Source organism: Rhinolophus sinicus, linkage group LG06 (assembly GCF_036562045.2).
Source record: "Rhinolophus sinicus isolate RSC01 linkage group LG06, ASM3656204v1, whole genome shotgun sequence".
NCBI lineage: Eukaryota > Metazoa > Chordata > Mammalia > Chiroptera > Rhinolophidae > Rhinolophus > Rhinolophus sinicus.
Window position 1 is genome coordinate 141,849,056 of NC_133756.1, and position 21,572 is coordinate 141,870,627.

General features: G+C 34.3%; 1 protein-coding gene across 1 annotated transcript in view; it reads right to left on the reverse strand.

Moving 5' to 3' along the window:
* LOC109450800 (doublecortin domain-containing protein 1) overlaps positions 1-21,572 on the reverse strand; it is a 241,412-nt gene that overhangs the window by 21,507 nt on the left and 198,333 nt on the right. The window contains exons 13-16 of the mRNA XM_074337083.1: positions 19,253-19,378; positions 16,756-16,861; positions 9,923-10,057; positions 7,314-7,432 (exon numbers count right to left, since the gene is read on the reverse strand). Coding sequence (XP_074193184.1) covers positions 7,314-7,432; positions 9,923-10,057; positions 16,756-16,861; positions 19,253-19,378 — 486 coding nt within the window. The remainder of the gene's footprint in view (positions 1-7,313; positions 7,433-9,922; positions 10,058-16,755; positions 16,862-19,252; positions 19,379-21,572) is intronic.

Here is a 21,572-nt window from a genome sequence, read left to right on the forward strand (position 1 = left end):
ATCCTATGATTTTTATATTTTAATGATATACAAATGACATTGTTGTTTTGCCTTTCATCACTCATGGTCAGATGCACATCACAGAAAAAAATATTAAAAAGACAAATACGTGCAAGCACTTGCTATATTGAATAAGAATAAGATGAGTGACACCAAATGAGACATAACTGAACTAATGAGGCATGATATGTTTACAATATTCTTTGCAAGTTGTCAGGTTGCTACTTTAAGTGCTAGTTCTATTATTTTTAGCATATAAAAGGCTATGTCTTGATTTGTAGCTTTGTTAAAATTATATTATACTACTTAGGAGAAGAGAAAGAAATTTGTCTCCAGAAATTGCTGTCACATGAGGATGTTTATCATTATTTATAATGAGATATAGTTATGTTAAAATAAGTCATACAGGCACTTAGAAGCTCTGGGAAAGAGAAACATATTTAAAAGTATATACCCAGAGGTGAGGTAAGTTCTAACAGTTTTGGCCCTTACTGCTGCCTAAGAAACAAAATGTAGCTTCACGGTGAATGACAACCTCTAGTTTTCCAAATTTTCTGCTATTATCCCTCCACCTTACAATAGACTTTGTTTCTCAAATAAAGTCAAGTTACATTAATACAAAGGCAAATGATCCTCATTTGCATAGGGATCCTCCCTTTCTCCTGCCCATTTTTGCCTCTCCTCTCTTCTCCTTCCTTTCCTTTCTAAACCACACCCTTTCTTGTAAACAGAGATTCTTCAAGTAAAACCACATTTTTAATTGTTTTAAATTATCATCTCTTTCCTTGCCCAAGCTCTAGTTCCTATAGTCAACAAGCATATCGAGTTTGGGGCTTCAGTCCCACCCAATTCTATGACAATCCTGGTCAGGCTAGGATGTAACTTCAGTGGGCTAAGACCACATCAGCACTAGTTTTAGTATCCAGTTAGGCCAAGGAGAGCCTTGGGCATGAAAAGCATCTCCATCAAGCCATAGATAAAACCTTTCCAAACACCTGCCACTTTTGATACCATGTTAAGGTCTGGCGGCCTGCCACTTGAAAAGGTTAAAAAAACGAGAGATGTGGTTGATGGAAAGAAAAGCTGGTTTATTCAGAATGCCGGCATTCTGGGAAGATGGCGGACTCCTGTCCACAGGCCACCTCCCCATTCCTAGAATGAGCAGACGGTTTTATAGGTACAGAAGAAGAACCAAGGAAAGGGGGAGTCAGTTAGGCAGATTCCAGGGCTGACATCCTCACTGGGGTCTCGTTTGTTTTAAGATAATGTTATCTCTGGACTCCAGACTTGGTCTGGCCACCGCGGCCTGAGGCTTTATGTGTATTCTGGTGTCTGGGAGCCTGAGGATTAAAAAATTGCCCTTTTCCGGTTAGGATTTTGTTAATTAAATGGATTAATGAGGTATGAGTAGTTTTGAGAAAGGGAACAAAACAGAGTTCTTTAGTTACTCAGTGAGGGGAGAAACAAAGAGAAAATGGCTGAATATCAGGGCGGATCTAACCACAAACTAGCTAGGTATAATTACAGGTGGCTGGATAGTGGGCTATGCAATGAGCCAAACTGCAAACCAGCTAAATCTAATTATGTTATTGATTTACCGAATTTCACCCTTAGCAGTTTGACTTAGACCGCTGATCAGCTCTCCCACTGAGAATGCTCTTCTCTCACCCTTCCCCTCTAAAGTAACCATTTAGTCAGTCCTTACCCTTATGTTTTTGATTTTTCTGTTTATTTTCTTAGTTTGTTTTTTGTACCTTTTAAAAACAACTTATTGAGAAATAATTGACACAATATTATAAAATACAGTACAAGCGACAGGCATATATTTAAGAGTAAAAATTGAAGATGTTTCGAAACATGTATATACCTGCTAAAGCATCACAACAATCAAGATAATGAACGTATTCATATCCATCACAGCTGAAAAATTACCCCCAAAGTTTCCTAGTGCCTCTTTTGCAATCCCTTCCTTTTTATCTCTTCCCACCTTTCTATCACAAGCCAAACACTGATATGCTGTCTAGATTAGTTAGCATTCTCTAAAGTTTTATATAAACAGAATCAAACAGTATATACTCTTTTTGGTTTTGCTCCTTTCCCTAAATATAATTACTTTGAGACTCAGCTACATTGTTGCATTTATCAAGAATTTATTCCTTTCTATTGCTGAGTAATATTTTATCACATAGACATACTATATTTACCTATTCACCTATGGATGGATATTGGGATTGTATCCAGGTTTTACTCTTGGGAATTAGAAATAGAGCTGCTAGAAATATTTGTATTCAAGTCTTTGTAAGGACTTATGTTTTCATTTCTCTTGAGTAACTTTCTAGGACTATAATGGTTATATAATAAGGTATATATATTTTTAATATTTTAGGAAAGTACCAACTGTTTTCCCCAACTGAACTATTTTTTATTTCTACCGACTGAGTATAAGAGTTCCGGTAGCTACACATCCTCACCAACATTTGGCATGGTCAGTCTTTTAAACATTAGACATTGTATGACACATCTAGTGGTACTTCATTAGGGGTTTATTTTGCATTCCCCTAATGATTAATGATCATTGACTGAGTATCATTTGAGATGCTCAGATGATTGTACATCTTTTCATATGCCAACTGTATACTTTCCTGTTAAAGTATCTGTTCAAATAATGTATCTGCGCATTTTTTCTTGAGTTGTGTGTGTGTGAATTTTTCATATATACATACATATATAGGTGTGTGTGTGTATATGTATACATATATATATATATATATATATATATATGTATACATATATATGGCATATATTTTCTCCTGTGTGTAGCTTATTATTCTCTTGACAATGTCTTTCAAAGAGCAGAATTCCTTAATTTTAATGAAGTTCAATTGGTCAATTTATATTTTTGTGAATCACGCTTTTGGTGTCATGTCAAGGAAAGTTTTACCTAATACGAGATTATAAATATTTTCTCCTATGTTTTCATCTAAAATATTTAAAGGTTTTACACTTAGGCCTATGAATTATTTTGAGTTAATTACTCTCTATGGTGTGAGGCATATATCAAAGTTCATTTTCTTACATATGAATATCCAATTGTTCCATTACCATTTGTCAAAAAAAATTTTTTTTTCTCCACTGAATTTTCCTTGCACTTTTGTCAAAAATCAATTGACCATGTATATGGAGGTCTATTTCTGGATGCTCTCTTCTGTTCCACTGATCTAATTGTCTACTTTGGTGCCAAGAGCACACCATTCTAATCACTGTAGTTTTATAATAAGTCTTGTCAGGTAAAATAGGTCTTCTGAGCTTGTTTTTTATCAAAATTGTTTTGACTAGTTTAGGTCCTTTGAATTTCCACATGAATTTTAAAATCAGCTTGATAATTTCTATAAAAGAAACCTACTGGGGTTTTGACTGAGTTTATATTCAATCTGTGGATCAATTTGAGGAGAATGAACATCATAACAATATTGAGTCTTGCAGTCCATGAACACCATATATACCTGCATTTATTTAGTCTTCTTAAATTTCACTCAGCAATGTTTTGTAGTTTTCCACGCACAAGCCTTGGAACATATTTTGCCTGATTTATTCTTAGGCATGTAATACTTTTGATGTTATTGTAAATGGATATGTATAAATTTCAATTTTCAATCATTTGTTGCTAATATATAGGAACATAACCAATATGTGTATATTGTTCTCAAGCCTTCAAACTCATTAAACTAGTTCTCATTTACTAATTCTACGTAGAACTTTTTGTAGATTTTATAGTATTTCTACATAGAAAAATCATGTTATCTGAAAAAACAGTTTTACTTCTTCAATTCCTATCTAGATAGGAACTTGATCATTTCTGTTTGGATGTGTTCTTTGATATGTGTGTTATTTAGAAATGTGTTACTTAGTGTCCAAATATTTGGGGTGGGGGTGAGGGGTTCCAGAAAGCTTTATGCTGTTGATTGCTAATTTAACTCAATTATGGTCAGAGAACATGTTTTATAACACTTGAATTATCTTAACCAAGTTGAGACTTGTTTTATAGCCAGAATATAGTCTATTTTGCTTAATATCCTGTGCACTTGAAATGAATATGTCTTCTGCTGTTGATGGGTGCATTATTCTATAAATATCAATTAGCTGGTTGATTCTGCTGTTCTAGTCTTCATATCTTTACAGATTTGTTTCTATTTGTTCTATTAATTATTGAAATGTTACTGTTTTTGCTGACTACAGCTATAGATTCTTCTCTTTCTCCTTGTAGTTCTATAAGCTTCACTTCATGTATTTTGAAGCTGTGTTACGAGGTGAACAAATGTATAGGATTGTTATGTCTTCCTGATGAATTAATCCCTTAAGCATTATGAAATGATCCTCTTTATCCCTGCTAATATTCATTATACCAAAGTCTACTTTGCCTGATATTAATTTAGCCATTCTAGCTTTCTTTGGATTACTTTTATCATTTTCCATGGTACTTTTAACATATTTGTGTCTTCATATTTTAAGCGGGTTTTTTGTAAGTTAGTGTATAGAGACCTGTTTTTTTAAATCTAATCTGACATCTGACTTTTAAATAGGGTGTTTAGATTTATTATATTTAATGTGGTTATTGATATAGTTGGGTTGAAACCTACCATCTTGTTAGTTATTTTCTCTTTCTCCTATCTGTTCTTTGTACCCCTTTCCTTCATTATCTGTCTTCTTTTGGGATTGAATGGCGTTTTTTTATTATTTCATTTTATCTGTATTTTTGGCTTGTTACCATAACTCTTTCTTATGTTATTTTAGTGGTTGCTTTAGGGTCTATCATATACATCTTTAACTTATCAGTCTACTTTCAGTTGATATCATACCATTTGACAAATATAAGAATCTGTCTTCCTTTTCTCTCTAATTAGCATTTGTGCTATTGCCTTCATACATTTTACTTCTACATGTTATTCTCTCTATATTATTTTTTTGCTTTAAATAATACACTATATTTTAAAGAGAAATAATAAGAAATAAGGTCTTTATATTACCTAGGTAGTTACTATTCCCAATGCTCTTTATTTCCATCTGGTATCATTTTTCTTCTCCTTGAAGGACTTCTTTTCATATTGTTTGTTGTGCAGATCTGTTGGTAATAAAGTCTTTCAGTTTGTGAATATTTGAAATATTGGGAAAGGACAGGTTTGTTTGTTTGTTTGTTTGTTTGTTTTCACTTAGCATTTTAAAGATGTTCTTCCACTTTCTTCTCACTTGTATTATTGCCAAAAAGAAATTGGCCAACCTTATCTTTGTTCCTCTTACATATGTCTTTTTTCTTTGTATGCTTTTAAGATTTTCTCTTTACCAGTAATTTTAGGCAATTTTATTATTATTTTCCTTGGTTTCATTTCTCCATTTCTTGTGCTTAGAATTTGCTGAACTTCTTCAATCTCTAGGTTATAATTCTCACAAAATTTGGAAAATTTTCAGAAAGGCTTTCTTCCAATATTCTGTTCTCTACTTCTTCCATTCAGAAAATCTAATTACTCGGAGATTAGGCTATATGAAGTTTCTCACATCTCAGTGATGCTGTGTTCTTTTTTTTTTTTTTTCAGTATTTTTTTTCTCTCTGACTTTCATTGTGAATAGTTTCTATTGTTTTCTCTTCAAGTTCATTAATATTTTCTTCCACAATGTCTAATATGCCATTAGTCATATTAAATATATTTTACATTTCATACATTGTCGTTGTCATCTCCAGAAATTTGATTTCAGTCTTTTTATATCTTCCATGTATCTATTTAATATGCTTAATCTTCCCTCTAGCTTCTTGACTATATGGAATATAGTTATAACAACTGTTTTAGTATGCTGTCTATTCAATAAGTGTGTAATTTCTGAGTCAGTTACAATTGATTGATTTTTGTCTTTGTTATAACCATGGACTAAATGAGCAGAAGCATCTGTGTCTCCATGTTCCATGGTCTGGCCTTGTCATTATCATCACAAGTTGTTTCTTGATATGTCATTAGTTTATAGTACTGATTCTGCTCCAGCTATCTTGTTACCCGCTCCACATATAGCACCACATCAGAATGGGACTGCTTTTGGGTTTGTTTATCCCTCCTTGGGAAGTATGTGTTTAAGACTGTATTAGCACTGGGTAGTTCGCATGCTGACAAGCTACTGCTTCCCTCTCCTTTCCACCTGGGTTTCTCAATGACCTCATTATTTGTGACACATCCACTGAGATATTTGCTACTATACTTGGCACTCACTGGCAACTGTCTGACTAGACTTTAACCTAGAGGCAGTGTAGTGTTGTGGCAAAGAAGAAGTTATAGAATCTGACAGCTTGGGTTTGCAATCATGCCCAACCACTTAGTAGGTCCCCGAGTAAATGACTGACTTTTCTATGTCTCAGTTTCCTCATCTGTAAAGATGATGATAATAATAATATATACCTTATTAGGTTGTTGTAGTATTAAATGTAACAATACAATATAAAGAAATTACAATGGTTGTCAGGCTCAGAAATTTTTTCTTTTTGCTAGAGTAAGAGGTATAGCCAAAATTTGCCATTTTGTAATATTCTAATACCTGTTGGACAATCTGTTTTGCATAGTAGAGAAAATTTCCCTTCTGTATTAGCAGCTGGACTAGTTTCAATGGTGCCTGAGTACCCTAGCTCTGGTTTCAACCCTTAGCACATCCTAACTGCCTGTTTAGCCAGAAGTAGTTGGGTAATAGCTTTCTAAGTCCTGAAGTACAACAGGATTTATTTTTGTCAACACAGGTGAAATCAGAAGACAAATGGACAAGAAAAAAGAAAGCATCTAGGAGACAATAATTCCAGACTGTTGAATATAAATCAATTTTCTTCCTCATAGCTAAATTTCTAAATTTTACTTTTTAATTTTAATTTTATAATCCCAAGTCAGAAAAAAAAAACAAATAGAAAGCACACTTTCAGTTTTTACAAGCCAGCAATATTTTTCTTCCTTGATTTTTCTTTCATAGTTCAATATTTTATATTTAGAACATAGAGAAAAGGTTATGAATACACACACAATACGATAATTATAAAGTAGCAACTTTTCTGCGACATAGGTACACGTTGGAGGCCAACATTTCACTGTTTAAAATATCTAAGACACAATACCAAGGTAAATGGGATAAGTTTTCAAACTCATTTTAGATTAGAAAACTTAATATTGATGTTATGAAATTTAAACACAGACTGAATATTCCATCTAAGCCAGGAGGCATCATGATTTGACTGCTCAGAAATATTGAAATTAACATTTATTGTTTTGAGTTAAATAGCTCATAAGCATTACCTTTTCTGTAGGATTAATTTATACCCTTCTAGTGATGTTCCCTCAGCAGCCTTGACTCTGATTGGATGACCAACAGCTAGGCAGCCCTGAGTTATCGCTCGGCTCAGGATCATTCCAGTCTTCCAATGAATAGAGAGAGGAGAAAGGTCTAAATAAGTTAAAAGAACCAGAAAATTCAACAATGTGTCGCACATAGTGAGGTCATTATGCCTGGATAACCCTGGATATTAACAGTTGCTGAAAGTGAAACAGTACCCACAACTTAGCAGTCAGTGAGCCCTGCTCAGAGTCAGTGATCTTCTCTGTCCGACAAAGGTGGCATTTCATAGTTCAGCGCAAAAATAAAACAGACCTTGATATCTTCATTTGTCCTTTTTTTTTCTGTGCATATTTCACAGTGCAGCGATTTGGGGTCCATCACGTGTCACTTGTTATAACTACAGAGCTTACTTGAAAAATATGTATGCACAGGGAAAAAAAAGTGCAGTGAACTGACAAGATTGAAACCAATCTTTAACCTTCATACCAATTGAAAGTTTTACTCTGGGTTTAAATACCATGGGCTAAACATTTTAAGGTGGGTTTGTGAATTGCTTTTATTTTAAATATTAGGATTCTCTAATAAGGAAATTGATTGGGAATATTGTTTGAATAGCCATGTAACAATTTTCTTGTTTAGTGAATCAACAAAACCTTTCAAATAAGTGACAAACACTGAAAAATTTAGTCACACATATTAAGAATTTGTGGCACACAAAATTCTCTATCTGTACAGGTAAAAAGTTTTGTTTTGAAAAAAGGTAGAGAATGTTCAATCTAAAGATACTCAAAATTGTTTTCTTTTTAGCATGTAACTTTTATTTCTCATGTTTTTGTTGTGTGGGAAAGAAATATATGATGACTTAAGAAAAGCATTTTGTTTTAAATTTGGTTCTAATCAACACTGAATGAATCCTCATTTGATCATGGTTCTCTATACAGAAAAGAAACTGCTTGGGGTGAGGAAAAGAATCATCATTTATTAAGCACTTTCTGTATACCAGATAGTATGCGTGAACTTCCCACATGCTTTCTCATTCAATCCTCATAGTTACTGTGCAAAACAGGTCTGATTAACTTCATTTTGTAGATAAGGAAACAGTGTCTCGATGCATGTGGCTAAGTAACTTTTCTAAGGTCACATAAAAGAGTCTATTCCAACCTAACTCCAAAACCCATACTCTTCTCAGTAACCACTTCCATTATTTTCGAGGAAATTTGAGATAAGCACAGGTTATTTTACATCATAAAATTCTACAGATACCATAGAATTACAGAATATGAGATCTAGAAAAGAACCTTCTACATCCACTAGTCTGACTCTGTAGATGAGAAGATGAAGGGCCAGATAAACTATGTTACTTACCTGACGTCACACAGGTGTTCAGTGGCCGTGCTAAAATGAAAACACTTCTATCATGCTCATCAATTGGTCAAATACAGAGCAGTGTGTTATATTACAGTGACTAAGCGTACATTTTGAAGTCAGACAGACCAAGAATCCTTCCTCTGCCCCTTACCAGATACTGTTTTTTCGGCTGTATAATGAAAACCTGCAGAGTTTTTATAAGATTAAATGAGATAATAAATGTGTATATGATGCCTAACATATAGCAGATGTTTAACAAAATGGCAGATGTGATTATTAAATCAGAAACAAAACGCAACTGAAAAAGGGCTAGTAGTTAATAGTCTCCAGGTTGGAAGCCTATTTAAGAAATATCTTGTCTAACCTCATTCTGCCTTGTTATATAGAATGAATAATATTCCTTAGTACCTTTGTGTCTTAATTACTCTGTATGTTTGTTTTTAACTCTCAGGGAATAAAAAAATAATAATGAAGGGCAGTCTAAAATTTCATTTGAGGAAATAGTTTCAACCTCCTCCCCCTCGAAAAAAAAAGTAAGTAGCAGTAAACTTGCTGGGTGACTCTGACCCCATGGAAGTGCTAAGAAGAAACAAAAACAGTCCATAGCGAAGGGGCGAAGGGAGATCCAAGCTGGGGAGATCCAAGCTGCACCATTTCTTTCCAGACATAAATATTTGGTGGCAATTCCAAAACATATTTCAATAGAAATAAAGTAATAAACTAAATAGTGCCAATGCACAGGTATAAATGTGTTGCTGTTCACAGCTGTTCACATTTTATACTCAGGGATTTCTTCTAAAACTGTCCTTACAAAGACTATGCCATCATTACATGGTGCTAATCCACCAGGCTCCAAGAAGCACAACTATGAAGATTCGGAGTGGCAGCAAATGACATTCAGACAAATCTCATGAAAATGGTGAGTCTACGGACTATCCATAAGCTTTATGCTGGGTTTAAATGCACTCTGAAGCATGAATTAATTAGTACATCTAACAGGGAATTAAGTGCTCACGTGGGGTACCACAGAAGTCCTGGGCACTAGACAAACCAAGGGCAGGGAAGCAGCATTCGTAACAGCCAACAACTTATCACACTGTCACTGGCATGCTTGTGGGCAAGAGGGCACTGGGGGCAGGAGCAATATGGTGAGCTGGCGAGCACAGGAAGTCACTCAGGGAGAGCAGTCAGTCTTGGGTACCTTTGTGATCAGCCACACGCTGGCTGCAGGCCAGAGCATCGATGGCACTATGTGACTTGCGCTGTTCACTTCACTCCTCGAGGAACTCCGCTTTCCAATGGAAACAGAGGCATAAAGGACAATACTGGGATCCACCTACACCATGAGAAGAAGGACGCGTTTTTCACTTAGAGTCTGAAAGTTAACCTTCCTCAATGCACGTAACCCAAATTAATTATCCCAGAACGGTATGTTTCTGATTGAGAAGGTCTCTTTTGAAATAGTAGTGCTGGACTCCGCTTAATTCAATTCAGTCAATAGTTGTTGAGTACCAGTTCTGATATGCAAGGCCCTAGACTGTGGGGGGTGGGATATTATAAAATAATTTTCCTGCCTTTAAGAAACTCACCACAGTAGCGGCGGCAGCAGCAGCAACAACAGCAACAATACACACATGACACACACACACAATTTCATGTTAATCTCCATTTGAATGATTAAATAGCATTATAGGTATTCAAAGAATGGAAGGCTCATTTCTGCTGCAGCAACACAGAATGGAGCACCTTGAGAGACGTAACATCTGGACCAGGCCTTAGAGGATGGAGACAGTTGTATAGGAATAATGAAGAACACAAAAGTATCCCAAACAAAGGCAAGGAAGCATAATCCATGTACCTGAGGACTTGTCCATAGGCTCAAAAGCAGCAGTAAATTTGGCCAAACTGTAGAAGGGGTCAAGTGTAAGGCGATGGATGTAGATGTGAGCAGGGGGCCAGTGAAAGCTTTCAAGCAGGAGGGACTGGATTACAGCACATTTTAGTAAGGCTGATCTGGCAAGGGTAGATACACTGTATTATAAGGTGGAGACATTGAGGGCAAAGAGCGCAGTTAGGGGCCCACACAATCTCTTAAGAATAAAGAGATATGAGTTGAGACGTTAGTGACAGTTGTGGACATGGACAAGAGGGGACTGACTGGGGAGACACTGCATTCGTGCTGGTTATCAGATGACAGACGTGAAAGGTATCGGGCACCTTTTACGGCTTCTCGTTCTGACTTGATTGTCATATTAACAGGCATTCCTGTTGCCTGTAGGAATTCTGTCACTTCATAGTTTAATAAACCTTATCTCCTAACTTACATGATCACTTCTTCTGAGCAATCATGCTAAGTTTTTAAGTACCAATATTAATTTTTACAGGATATGGGAATATGCTTGTTTATGCTTAATCCAATCAATGATGTTGCTTCAATAACAATTTAAATTACTTTCTAATACTAAAATGTGTATTCTAAATCGGTGCTAATTGTAGTAGATCTGTGTTGGACAGCAAATGTATTTTTAAAAATCACAAAAATTGAACGATAATTTAAAAGGTGATATTTTTCTAATGTGATCAGGCAATAACAGAAGGGTACAACTAATATATTTGGTAATTATTCTATGACTTCTCAAGAGAAGAAAATCTCATACTACTCCTCTATGTGAAAATAAAATGTAAAAACTACAGCCACCCCACCACATAAGCAGATTTGACTTACAGCTCTGTGATTGTGTGTCCCCCAGTTAGCCAGTAGTGGCTTGGTTCTGGAGGGGGATCCCCCACGGTTTGTGAACAATGATAAACTATATTCTACTAATCCATGCACCATAGGACTCAGCATTTACAGTAACACTCTTACTCAACCTCCTAACTTCAAGTTCCCATCACCCTCAAAACTCTCCTCTTCAACTGGGAAGAAGATTGTTTTGACTGGAACTAGTCAGACAGAAGCAACGTACTGCCAACTGCTTCTTTGTGCAGCACCTGCTGCCAGGGCCTAAATTCTTGTTATCTCCACAACATGGTTTAATCTTTTAACAGTTGGCTTATTGGTGAAGAGCGAAGGGGTCCTTTGTGTCTGTCTTGGGTTGGCACCCAGTGTTAACACCATGCTGTTCTTCGAGAGATATTTTGCTGGACAGTTCCCAAGTGATTCTACATAGACCAGACACAGCCAGGCCCACTAAGGCAGCTTCGTTTTGTGTTATGAAAAAAAAAAAAAAAAAAAAAAAAAAGTCTTGCCAAGTCTGGGGTTCTGATTCACTTAAAACTAACAATGGCCATTAAGTTTCTCTTGGTGACATCACCTCCTTTTTATTTTTAATTTAATCTGATCAGTTACCTTTAGACCAAACATTAATGAAGGTGGGGAAGATAAAAACTGAAAATTGGAATTTAGAAAAGTGCTTTGACAACCTACAACATAATATGCTGTGTGTGTGTGTGTGCACGTGTTCATACATGCACACACACAAGCACATGCATGCACGTGCACAGGTATGTGTATAAAAGTATTTATGTTGAGACTGGTTTCTAAATACATACCATCATATATGTCATTGAACCTTTTCAAGTGCTGAGAATCAAAAAAAAAAAAGGCAATTCTGTTCTGTTTTATTCTTTGAATACCTAAATACATAGCTCCCTTTGCATGACCACTATGATTTGCTTGTCTGAATAAACTGTGCTGATATGAAAGCTGCCAGTGATAAAAATGATGCATACATGTGCCGGGTCAGTTAAACCTTCTTGTTTTTCTTTTTCTGAATCACTAATGAAAGTGGAGTAGCCTTCAACATTGGTGTGCAAATTCAAAACAATAAGGGACCCACTTGGCTTTTCTTACAGATCTATTGAGGAACAAAATACAAAACAATAAAACTTTTCTTGAAAGAAGAAGCTCATAGATCACAACCGTTATAAACAATCTGTTTACCACACAGAAATTATATGAGATTTTTATACTCTTGGTAGAGAATTTAAGGCCAAGTTAAATAATTTGATACATAAATTAAAATCACAATTATAAGAAATATTCTAAAATCTCTTTCCTCCTGTCTCTGCTGTTCATTTTTATTGTTTCCATTCTATAAATCTATAGCTGATCAATCCACCCATCTCTAAGGCTGAAAGCAGAATTGGAAAAGTCTGAAAGCAGAAAATATCAGTGAGCACATAATTACACAATCAAAGAAGGCAAAATATCTAAGATCTAGGTAAGCAGTCCTCAAATAGCTTCCAGCTATTAGTCTAAAAATAGGGAAGAAATGGGATTTTATTTAAAGTTCCGTGTCCTATTCCAATGACAATTAGTACAAAATTTAAATTAAAGTTTTTGTATTTTCCCCAGTATAAATGATTTGTAATTTATACTGCTCTTCAAAGAAACAGGATAGTAAAGAATTGTTTTCTTTCCCAGTGTCCTTTGTGACATACAGAATAACATATTCTGTTAGCATCCCTAACTGCTGAATTTGCAAGTTAACTTGCAACAACTATGCCATAATTCTAAAATCATAATTGGGTGTTTTTCTTGTTGTTTCCATATTGAAAATTGTCACTAAAATTCTGCTAATGTCTTATCATAAACAAAGGCTAGGATCAAAATAAGTTGCCTTTTCATTTTGGCAAAATATATGACCTGCCAAACACTGGAGTCCATTTTTTCTGCTATACTTTCCTATAACCAGGCATTCCCCAAGCTACTCTTCTCATGATTTTTTTCTTTTATATTAACTACCATGAAGTTTACATCTCACCCATGTCATGGAAACATATAATTTTATTGCCCTTAAACTGGGCAATCTGAAAATGTTGCCAATTTAAGTAACAATAGAGAACTGTTGAGAGATGTATTTGCCAAATTGTCCATTTGGAGTAGATTCCGAATCTTATTTTTTTTTTTTTTTAAATGGATAAAAGAGCAACAGGTTGTAATTATCAGGGTTGTATCTGTCTCCCACATTACTAATAGGGATTATATGTTCCAAATTTTTCTCTGTAGGGAAGGTTTTACTTGTCAATAAGAGATTTGAAAGAACAGTCAGGGGTTAGGCACTGATATCTCTATCTCAAGCCAATTTCAAAACGTAGGAATTGAGAATATCGGCTTTTGCCTCCCTCAGAGACTCTGCCCCTGTTGTAATCCTCTTAGTGTCTTCTTGACTACAATGAGCATGAAGAGCCTGTAGATATCCATCTCCTCTGCCTGAATCTTTCTTTAAAAATGCTCCTTTTCAGGTTATTAAATCACTGTTTCCAACACACTGATCACCTCTCTGTATTTAAATCGAAGACATTTTTCTGAAAGGATTTTAAAGTTTTCACAGCTAAGGGAGAGCCATTTTTCTTCTAAAGTTTCTCATTACTAGACAGTTCATTAAATCTTTGCTTTCTTGCACTAGTATTTTGATTGGACTTAAATTTTATGCAAAACCGGTATCTTCTTTCAAAATAGCATAGTGTACAAACTTTTACTTAAGATGAGTGTTTTCTCACTTTCGCTGGATCATTAGAACCAATTAACAATGCTGAAATAACTGTGGATTGTTATTCTATCATTTTTCAACATAGAAAATATAGTTTTCTTTTAAAGTCCTACTTTGGCTTAAAATCCAAGAGAGAGAAGCCTTTGGGTTCTTTTCCTGTGATAACTCTTTGATACCCTTTATTTATTTTTTTTGAAGTTTGAGCTGGTTTCTGTTGAACAAGTTAATTAAATAGTGAATTCAATTCCATTTAGCTAAATCTGAGCATCTAGATGTTTCAGCAGAGATAAGGGTGATTGGGATGCCCTTTGACCTCAAGGAATTTCTAATCTAGCAGGGAGGATAAGACTAGGACCACCTGAGTTATCTTCCTCACACAAGGATCAAATCAGATCTTGCCTCTGCTTGATATTTCCAGTGGCTCCTTGTTTTCTACAGAACAACACCCAGAATCCCTCACATTCAATTAAGACCTTTTACGATCCGATCTCAACATTCTCTGTGGAATCTACTATTCTCCCCCTTCCTATCCCAATGTGACCTGAAATATGCCCAAACTTGGAGCATTAATTGACTTCAAATCATCCCCAAAAACATTGTAAGAGGAACAGCATCGAGTTCAATGTTGTTATAAATGGCACAGAATGGATGTAATGGGGTTATCAAAGCCAGAAGCATCATGTCTGGTTCGGGGGTAGGGTGGGGTAAAGAAAGATTTTATGGAGCAGGCACATGGGCAGGATTTCAACAAACACTTATTAAATGCCAGCTATATGCCAGACATCATGCTAGGACATGGCACAACAGTAAAAAAGAAGACTGGGGGTGCTGACAAAGAAAGAGAGGTTGAATTACAAGCAGAAGGATCCACATGGGCAGAATAACAGAAATCATGGCGTGCTTTCAGAAGACAACAAATGAACAGTCTGGCTTGGCTAACACACAATGAACATATTAGACAATAGATGGCCTTGAAAGATCGGTTATAGCTAAATTTTAAAAATCACTCATTAGAAATGTATTGTGCATTTGCCCTACGTTCAACACTTTGTGCTAACACTCCAGAACACAAAGATGAGTAAGACATAATGTCAGCATCCAAAGAGTTCTCAATTTAATGGAGGGGAAAAACACAAAAGCAAGTAAATGCCTACACTAAAACATAAACTAACAATTTTCAAAGGACGATAATGAGTTCACAAAAGGACACAAAATCATTTGAGGTTAATTTTCTCTGGATGATCTGAGAAGGCTTCATGGAAGGAAGAGGAAGTTGAATCAAGCCTTAAGGCAAGGAATAGTAATGGTGGAGGTTATTTCTTAGGCAAAGAACAACACGAGCCATGGCACAAGTACACCAAAGTGAAAAGCATGTTAGGGGACACAATTTATTAGCTCTGACTGTAGTGCTGGGTACAAAGAAGATCAAGAAGAGGAGAAGATTGAAAAGGCAGATTGAGAATGGGGGAAGACTGAAGGAGAATCATGGAGATCGGTGAAGGCCAGATGAGGATACGCAAACTCAGCTGGCAACAGTCAGGCATACAGGTTTTTGAGCAGGACAATAATGTTACAGCATAAACCTAAAAAGGAACGCCACCAGGATCAGAACTATGGTAAAGAAATCTAAATGTCAGATGAATATAAAATATAAAAGGCATTAATTTTTATTGCACCATTCAACCTACATTTATTTTCTAAATTTGCTCAAAAACAGGATTAGAAGCAATTATTGATTTTATTCTATTTTTATAATTATACTATTTAGATTTATTTGCTCCTTGAAACGACTATAGTTTCAGTATAAATTTTGACATAATAGACTGAATGGGCACCATGGAGAAATTCAAAAATAGCAATTTGGATCAATGTGTTTTTGCATTGTCTCTTGGAAATAAAGGGCCCACACCAGTTAACAGGAAGTCCTACTTTCTTTGGGCATCTCTCTCTCTCTGTGGGCACCTTTTGGTTTTGATTTCATGAGTTCAAATACTAAAGCTCATGCTGCTGAAATAAACTACCCTACATAGTTTCCCAGCTGAGAAAAACAAAAGAATTACTCTTTCTTTGCAGACAATGTTTAAAATGCCTTTCATAGTTCAGTTAGGGAACAAAATATTTACTGACAGGATAAATGTCTTAGTGTAAATTAATAAACAGACCTTCTGGATTGGCTTGTCATAAATTGGGTTTTCTAAAGAACTCATGTTCCTTAGATACAGATCAGATTCCAAAGTACAGAGAGAGACAGCATCTTAAAGACTTCCTTAAACAACTCCAACTTATTAATACAGTAGGTATAAAGAAAATATGCTAAACAATAGTACTTGAGTGATGCAATTCAGGTAAAATTTTTTCAAGTAGGAATGCTATATAATGATTCAGTTTTAAAGTACTTAATTAACAGGAAGTAAAGAATAATACATTTGTAAAATAATCCTAGCTTTTAAAAACTTTCACAAATATTTCTACTTCATCACCATGTATTGAATATCCAATACGTAAAATATTCACATTAATTACAACATATAATTCTGACCTTGTTCTGTAAGAAATGGTTCTCCAAGTCCACCTTTTCAAATTGATCAGGTATCTCTTGACTGGTGCCACTGAAATTCTTTGGAAATCCCTCACAAACTTCCCAACTAAGGAAAGTAAAACACGTGATCATTTTTGTTAGAATGAAATGTATTCAATTATAATACTCTTTAATCTACTAGTATAATAATTTATGCATCTTGTACTCTTTTAGTGAGAGTAAGATCAATGTATAATTCATAATCTTTGAAACAGAAATTTGTAAAGTGCTTTGGTATCTATAATTGGGAAAAGAAAAGTTTTAAATTTTTACCTTGCAATTATTTATGACATTGGGGGATTCCATGCCCAATTAATTATTAATAGAACAAAGAAACAAAATGACTTTTTGTTTCTTACAGAAGCATTTATAGTGGAGCACTGATAGCACTTCATTGCTCAATTTTTATTCTAAATACACTGGACTATGAATAATAACAGATGTGCTTATACTTATAATAGTTGGGTTAAGTACATTGGTTTGGTATTTTTAAAAGAATCTCAAGAGGTAATACAAACTGGAGGTATCGAGTGTCACTCTTAATTTAGCCAAATCATTTATTTTAATAGGGAGCTGACTCTTACCCTAAAGAAAATTACTCAGCGCAACATTGGTATGTTAAGACATACCATACAGCACGCTATTTAACAGAAACGGTTCTGGCACTGGTAACACCATGTTTCCCCAAAAATACGACCGTGTCTTATATTAAGGTTTGCTCCAAAAGATGCATCAGGGCTTCTGTTCAGGGGATGTCATCCTGAAAAATCATGCTAGGGCTTACCGTCCGGTTAGGTGTTATTTTCGGGGAAACATGATAGTATATTTTTGAATACTCTGAGAAATATAAATAAGAGTATGATTATTAAGATTTCAAACAATCCACTTTAAAGCATTGAAAGAAAATTTAAATGGAATCCAAAAATTAAGTAAATTATCTTCAAATTAGTTGTGTTCAGTAAGGGCAGTTTCACATTGTAATATACATAAGCACCTATATTGAATTTGAATCTACCCAATAAAACAGTATTCATTGTACCTGGGAAGTGAAATTAAGAAGGAATACATGAATTTAAAATTAAACTGCTAGCTAAAAATTGAAGAGAAAGGGTCTAGGCAAATTTAACAGCTTGGGAAAAGATTATTGCACATGGAATAAAGCTCATAAATGGAAATGACTATAAAAAATGCTGATGAGCTATTTTCTATATATAAAGAAAAAACAGGATAAAACAGACTCAAATCTCGCTTGGAAAGTGACACACAGTCATTGGGGGATAGAGTTGTTGTTAAATAACTATCCGGGAAGACCAAAGAGTTTGTCTTTATAGACATATTAAGCAATAGGTTGACACTAGCTAAACTGAGTGACCTCATCAGACTGCTTTCCATTCCCTGGATCTGCCCTCTACTTCAGTCTTTTCACCTGTATCTTAAGGAAAGTTATAATTTGTTAAATTACAAAATTTAAAGCTGGGTAGGGCCTTAGAGATAGACCACCTAATCCAACATACTATCAGTATCGCGCTGCAACGTCCAATGAGGTAGCCATTAGCCACGTATTCTTATTTAAGTTAAAATTCATTTAATTTAAACAAAATTAAAAATTCAGTTCCTTTGTCACATTAGGCACATTTCAAGTGCTCATAGTCACAAAATATGTTTCCATTATCACAGAAAGTTCTATTGGACAGTGCAGGATAGTGGTTAAACCCTTAGGTCTTAAGAAAAACAATCTGGGTTAGAATCTTGGCTCTATCTTGTACCGGTTAAGTGACTGGGCAAATTATTTTGCCCTTCTGTGCCTCGGTTTCTGTCTTTATAAAATGGAGTGATAATAGGAAATGATGCAATTAAAATAATTGTTTTGAGGATTATATAGGTTCTTACCCAATGCATTTAGAACTGTGCCTGGTCTATGGTCAACACTCAGTAAATGCTGGGTATTTTATTATTACATATGAGAAACTGACACCAATTTGCTCATGGACAATCACAAACATGTCCAGATCCCGTAAGTCCTGCTCTTTTTCTCACTATCCCACCAAGCCTCCAGCACACTGCTTTTGTTTCAATTTATCATCATCAAATGAGATCCTTAAATATGAACACTCATGAGTAACCATATTCTTTAATATTTTAGTGATTCCATTCAAAACTATGAATTTAGAAACATCCACTAAAAACTGTTTTCATATTTCAAATACAATTCTTACCTCTGCAAAGCAGAAACTATAGTCTGCTCATTGCCCCATGTTTTTTTTTTTAAAACTCAAGGAAAGTTAATGATAAGTCTTTCAGGCACTAGAGTTCATTATATCATGAAGTAAGTCAATAAAATGAATAATTGCTTATTTAAGACAATTCAAAGAACATCTTTTAGTGTTTCAATTTCTCACTCTGGGAAATTGGAATTTAGGTGATTCAGATTGCTTTAACCAAGCACATGTTAATTTACTTGTCACATCCAGGAAGCAGAACAGCATTGGGATCCAAGAAGGTTTTATATGCAACTGTAATGCCATCTTTGGCAAATGCTGTCATCCGGTCAAAGGTCAAATTCAAAACAGGGGTTAGTGGAGATCTGAAAAATGAAAAAAAAATCTAAGCTATTTGCAAAATTATACAAACACTAAGATTTGAGCACACACACAAAAAAAATAATAACATATACAATATTAGTGTTTAATAAAATCCAGAAATCCTGAAAAGCACATTTTAGTTTATTTGGCTGATTTATAATATGCCAGGAATAGTTGCAACACATACTTTAAAAAATAATTTCAATAATAAAAGCAAAGAATTTAGTTGAGAAAAACAACCAATTATTCATATAATGTCCATTTTTTTAAAACTACATCATGGATAACTATAACTGCATGATGTTCATCGATGTATAATTACGATGCAATACACCCATAATAATCTTAATAATCTTTGGACCTGATAATTAAATGAATTCTTCGTATTTGGCTAAAAACCATTGTTGTGGGTTTACTAAATGCTATGCTGATTTACTTTTTCATATTACATACTTTTAAGTACACTGTTTTAGGTTAATTTAATTATGTGAGAATTAAAACCAAATGGAAAGTAGATCTTGAATAAGAAGAATAGCCATTATGTCATGTATGAACCATTTTTTATTCTAAATTGGTGACAGACTTGCTATTAAACTTTATAATTGTAGGACTCAACCACATCACCTGCGTAGTATTGTCGAAATATTTAAACCGAATCTAATCATGAGGAAACAGACAAATCCAGAATGTGGGACATTCTACAAGAAAAGTGACTGAACTCTTAAAAAATAAAAAATAAAAATCAATGTTATGCAAAACAAAAGGTGGGGGAATATTCTAGATTAAAGAAAACTAAAGAAAATAATTAAATGCAATACATAAAGCTTATTTGGATACTGAATGACAAAATCTCCAAAGCACATTTTGGGACTTGCATATTAGGTGATATTACATTATTGTTGGCTGTGTTCGATATTACAATGTGTTACAGAAGAACATCTTATTCTTCAGTGACCTGACCTGAAGCATTTAGGAGTAAAACTTTAATGACTGACTGAAATTAATTTCAAAACACTCAAAAGAGAAAGAAGGAGATAGAAAAGAGGTAAAATAAATGTGGCAAACTCTTTTAATTGGTGAACCTAGGTGAAGGATATAGAAGTCTTCTTTGTACTATTTTTTCAACTGTTCTGTAGATTGGATATTTTTAAAAATAAAAATTGGGAAAAAATAATTAAAGGACTCAAAATAGAAGTAGATATTGGCAAAATCATCTCTTTCAATGAGTAACCTGATCCCCTCCCCTGTATCTGTGTATATTAGACATGTTAAAATTACTCCATGAAAATGAATATCATTTGCTTAGCACATATTGCATATTTTCTCAATATATTTTAAACAGAGTGGAAATAACTTTTTAGACATAAACTTTAGAAATTCTGATAGTAGCAAACTGCTATAATGGTTTCCTAGAGCTTCATATTGGATTCAACACCAGGAAAAAACACACAATCCTATTAAAATAACAATGATATACACACTTATGAATTCCTCCAGCTACAATCCTCAGTAGATTTTGGAATATTTCAGATACTTAGTATATCATTAGTTACTCTACAAATATGATCCAATTAACCAAGAACAAATGCTTGATCTTATTAAAAGAAAGTATTATAGCAAACATCATTAAAAACATCAAAATCAGCCAATTAGTTTAACAATGATATTTAAGAAGAAATTAATAGATACACATTTTATTAATGTCTCTCCTTGTTATTGAAAGAGCTTGCTGAATTATTAATGAATTTTTGCCACTTTAAAATTCATCAGTGCTTTTATTGGTATAAAAACAATTCTCACAATGCAATTAAATTATATTTTGAAATCTGCCTATGGGGAAAAAACACCATTTCTCACAGAATTTTTGAATTCTATAAATTACACAGCATAAGAAATTATTAAGCATTCTAATTTTACTCTATGGGGAGGATGAAATAGAATTTTGCAACACGCTAGCCACAACTAATCCTACCAACTTTTTCCAAAACCTTCATGGATACCCGAGTAGATTTGTTTCAGTATTTGAAATTTTGACTATTTGAATCTATAGCATTGGTCAGCTCCTAGTTCTTTCTATGCTATTTTCATTAGAATTAATATCTGATCAATTATACTCTATAAGCAAAATTATTTCCCCCTATTTCCTCTATTCTGTTCTACAGATAAATAAAGAGAGCTTTAAAAAAATTAAAAATA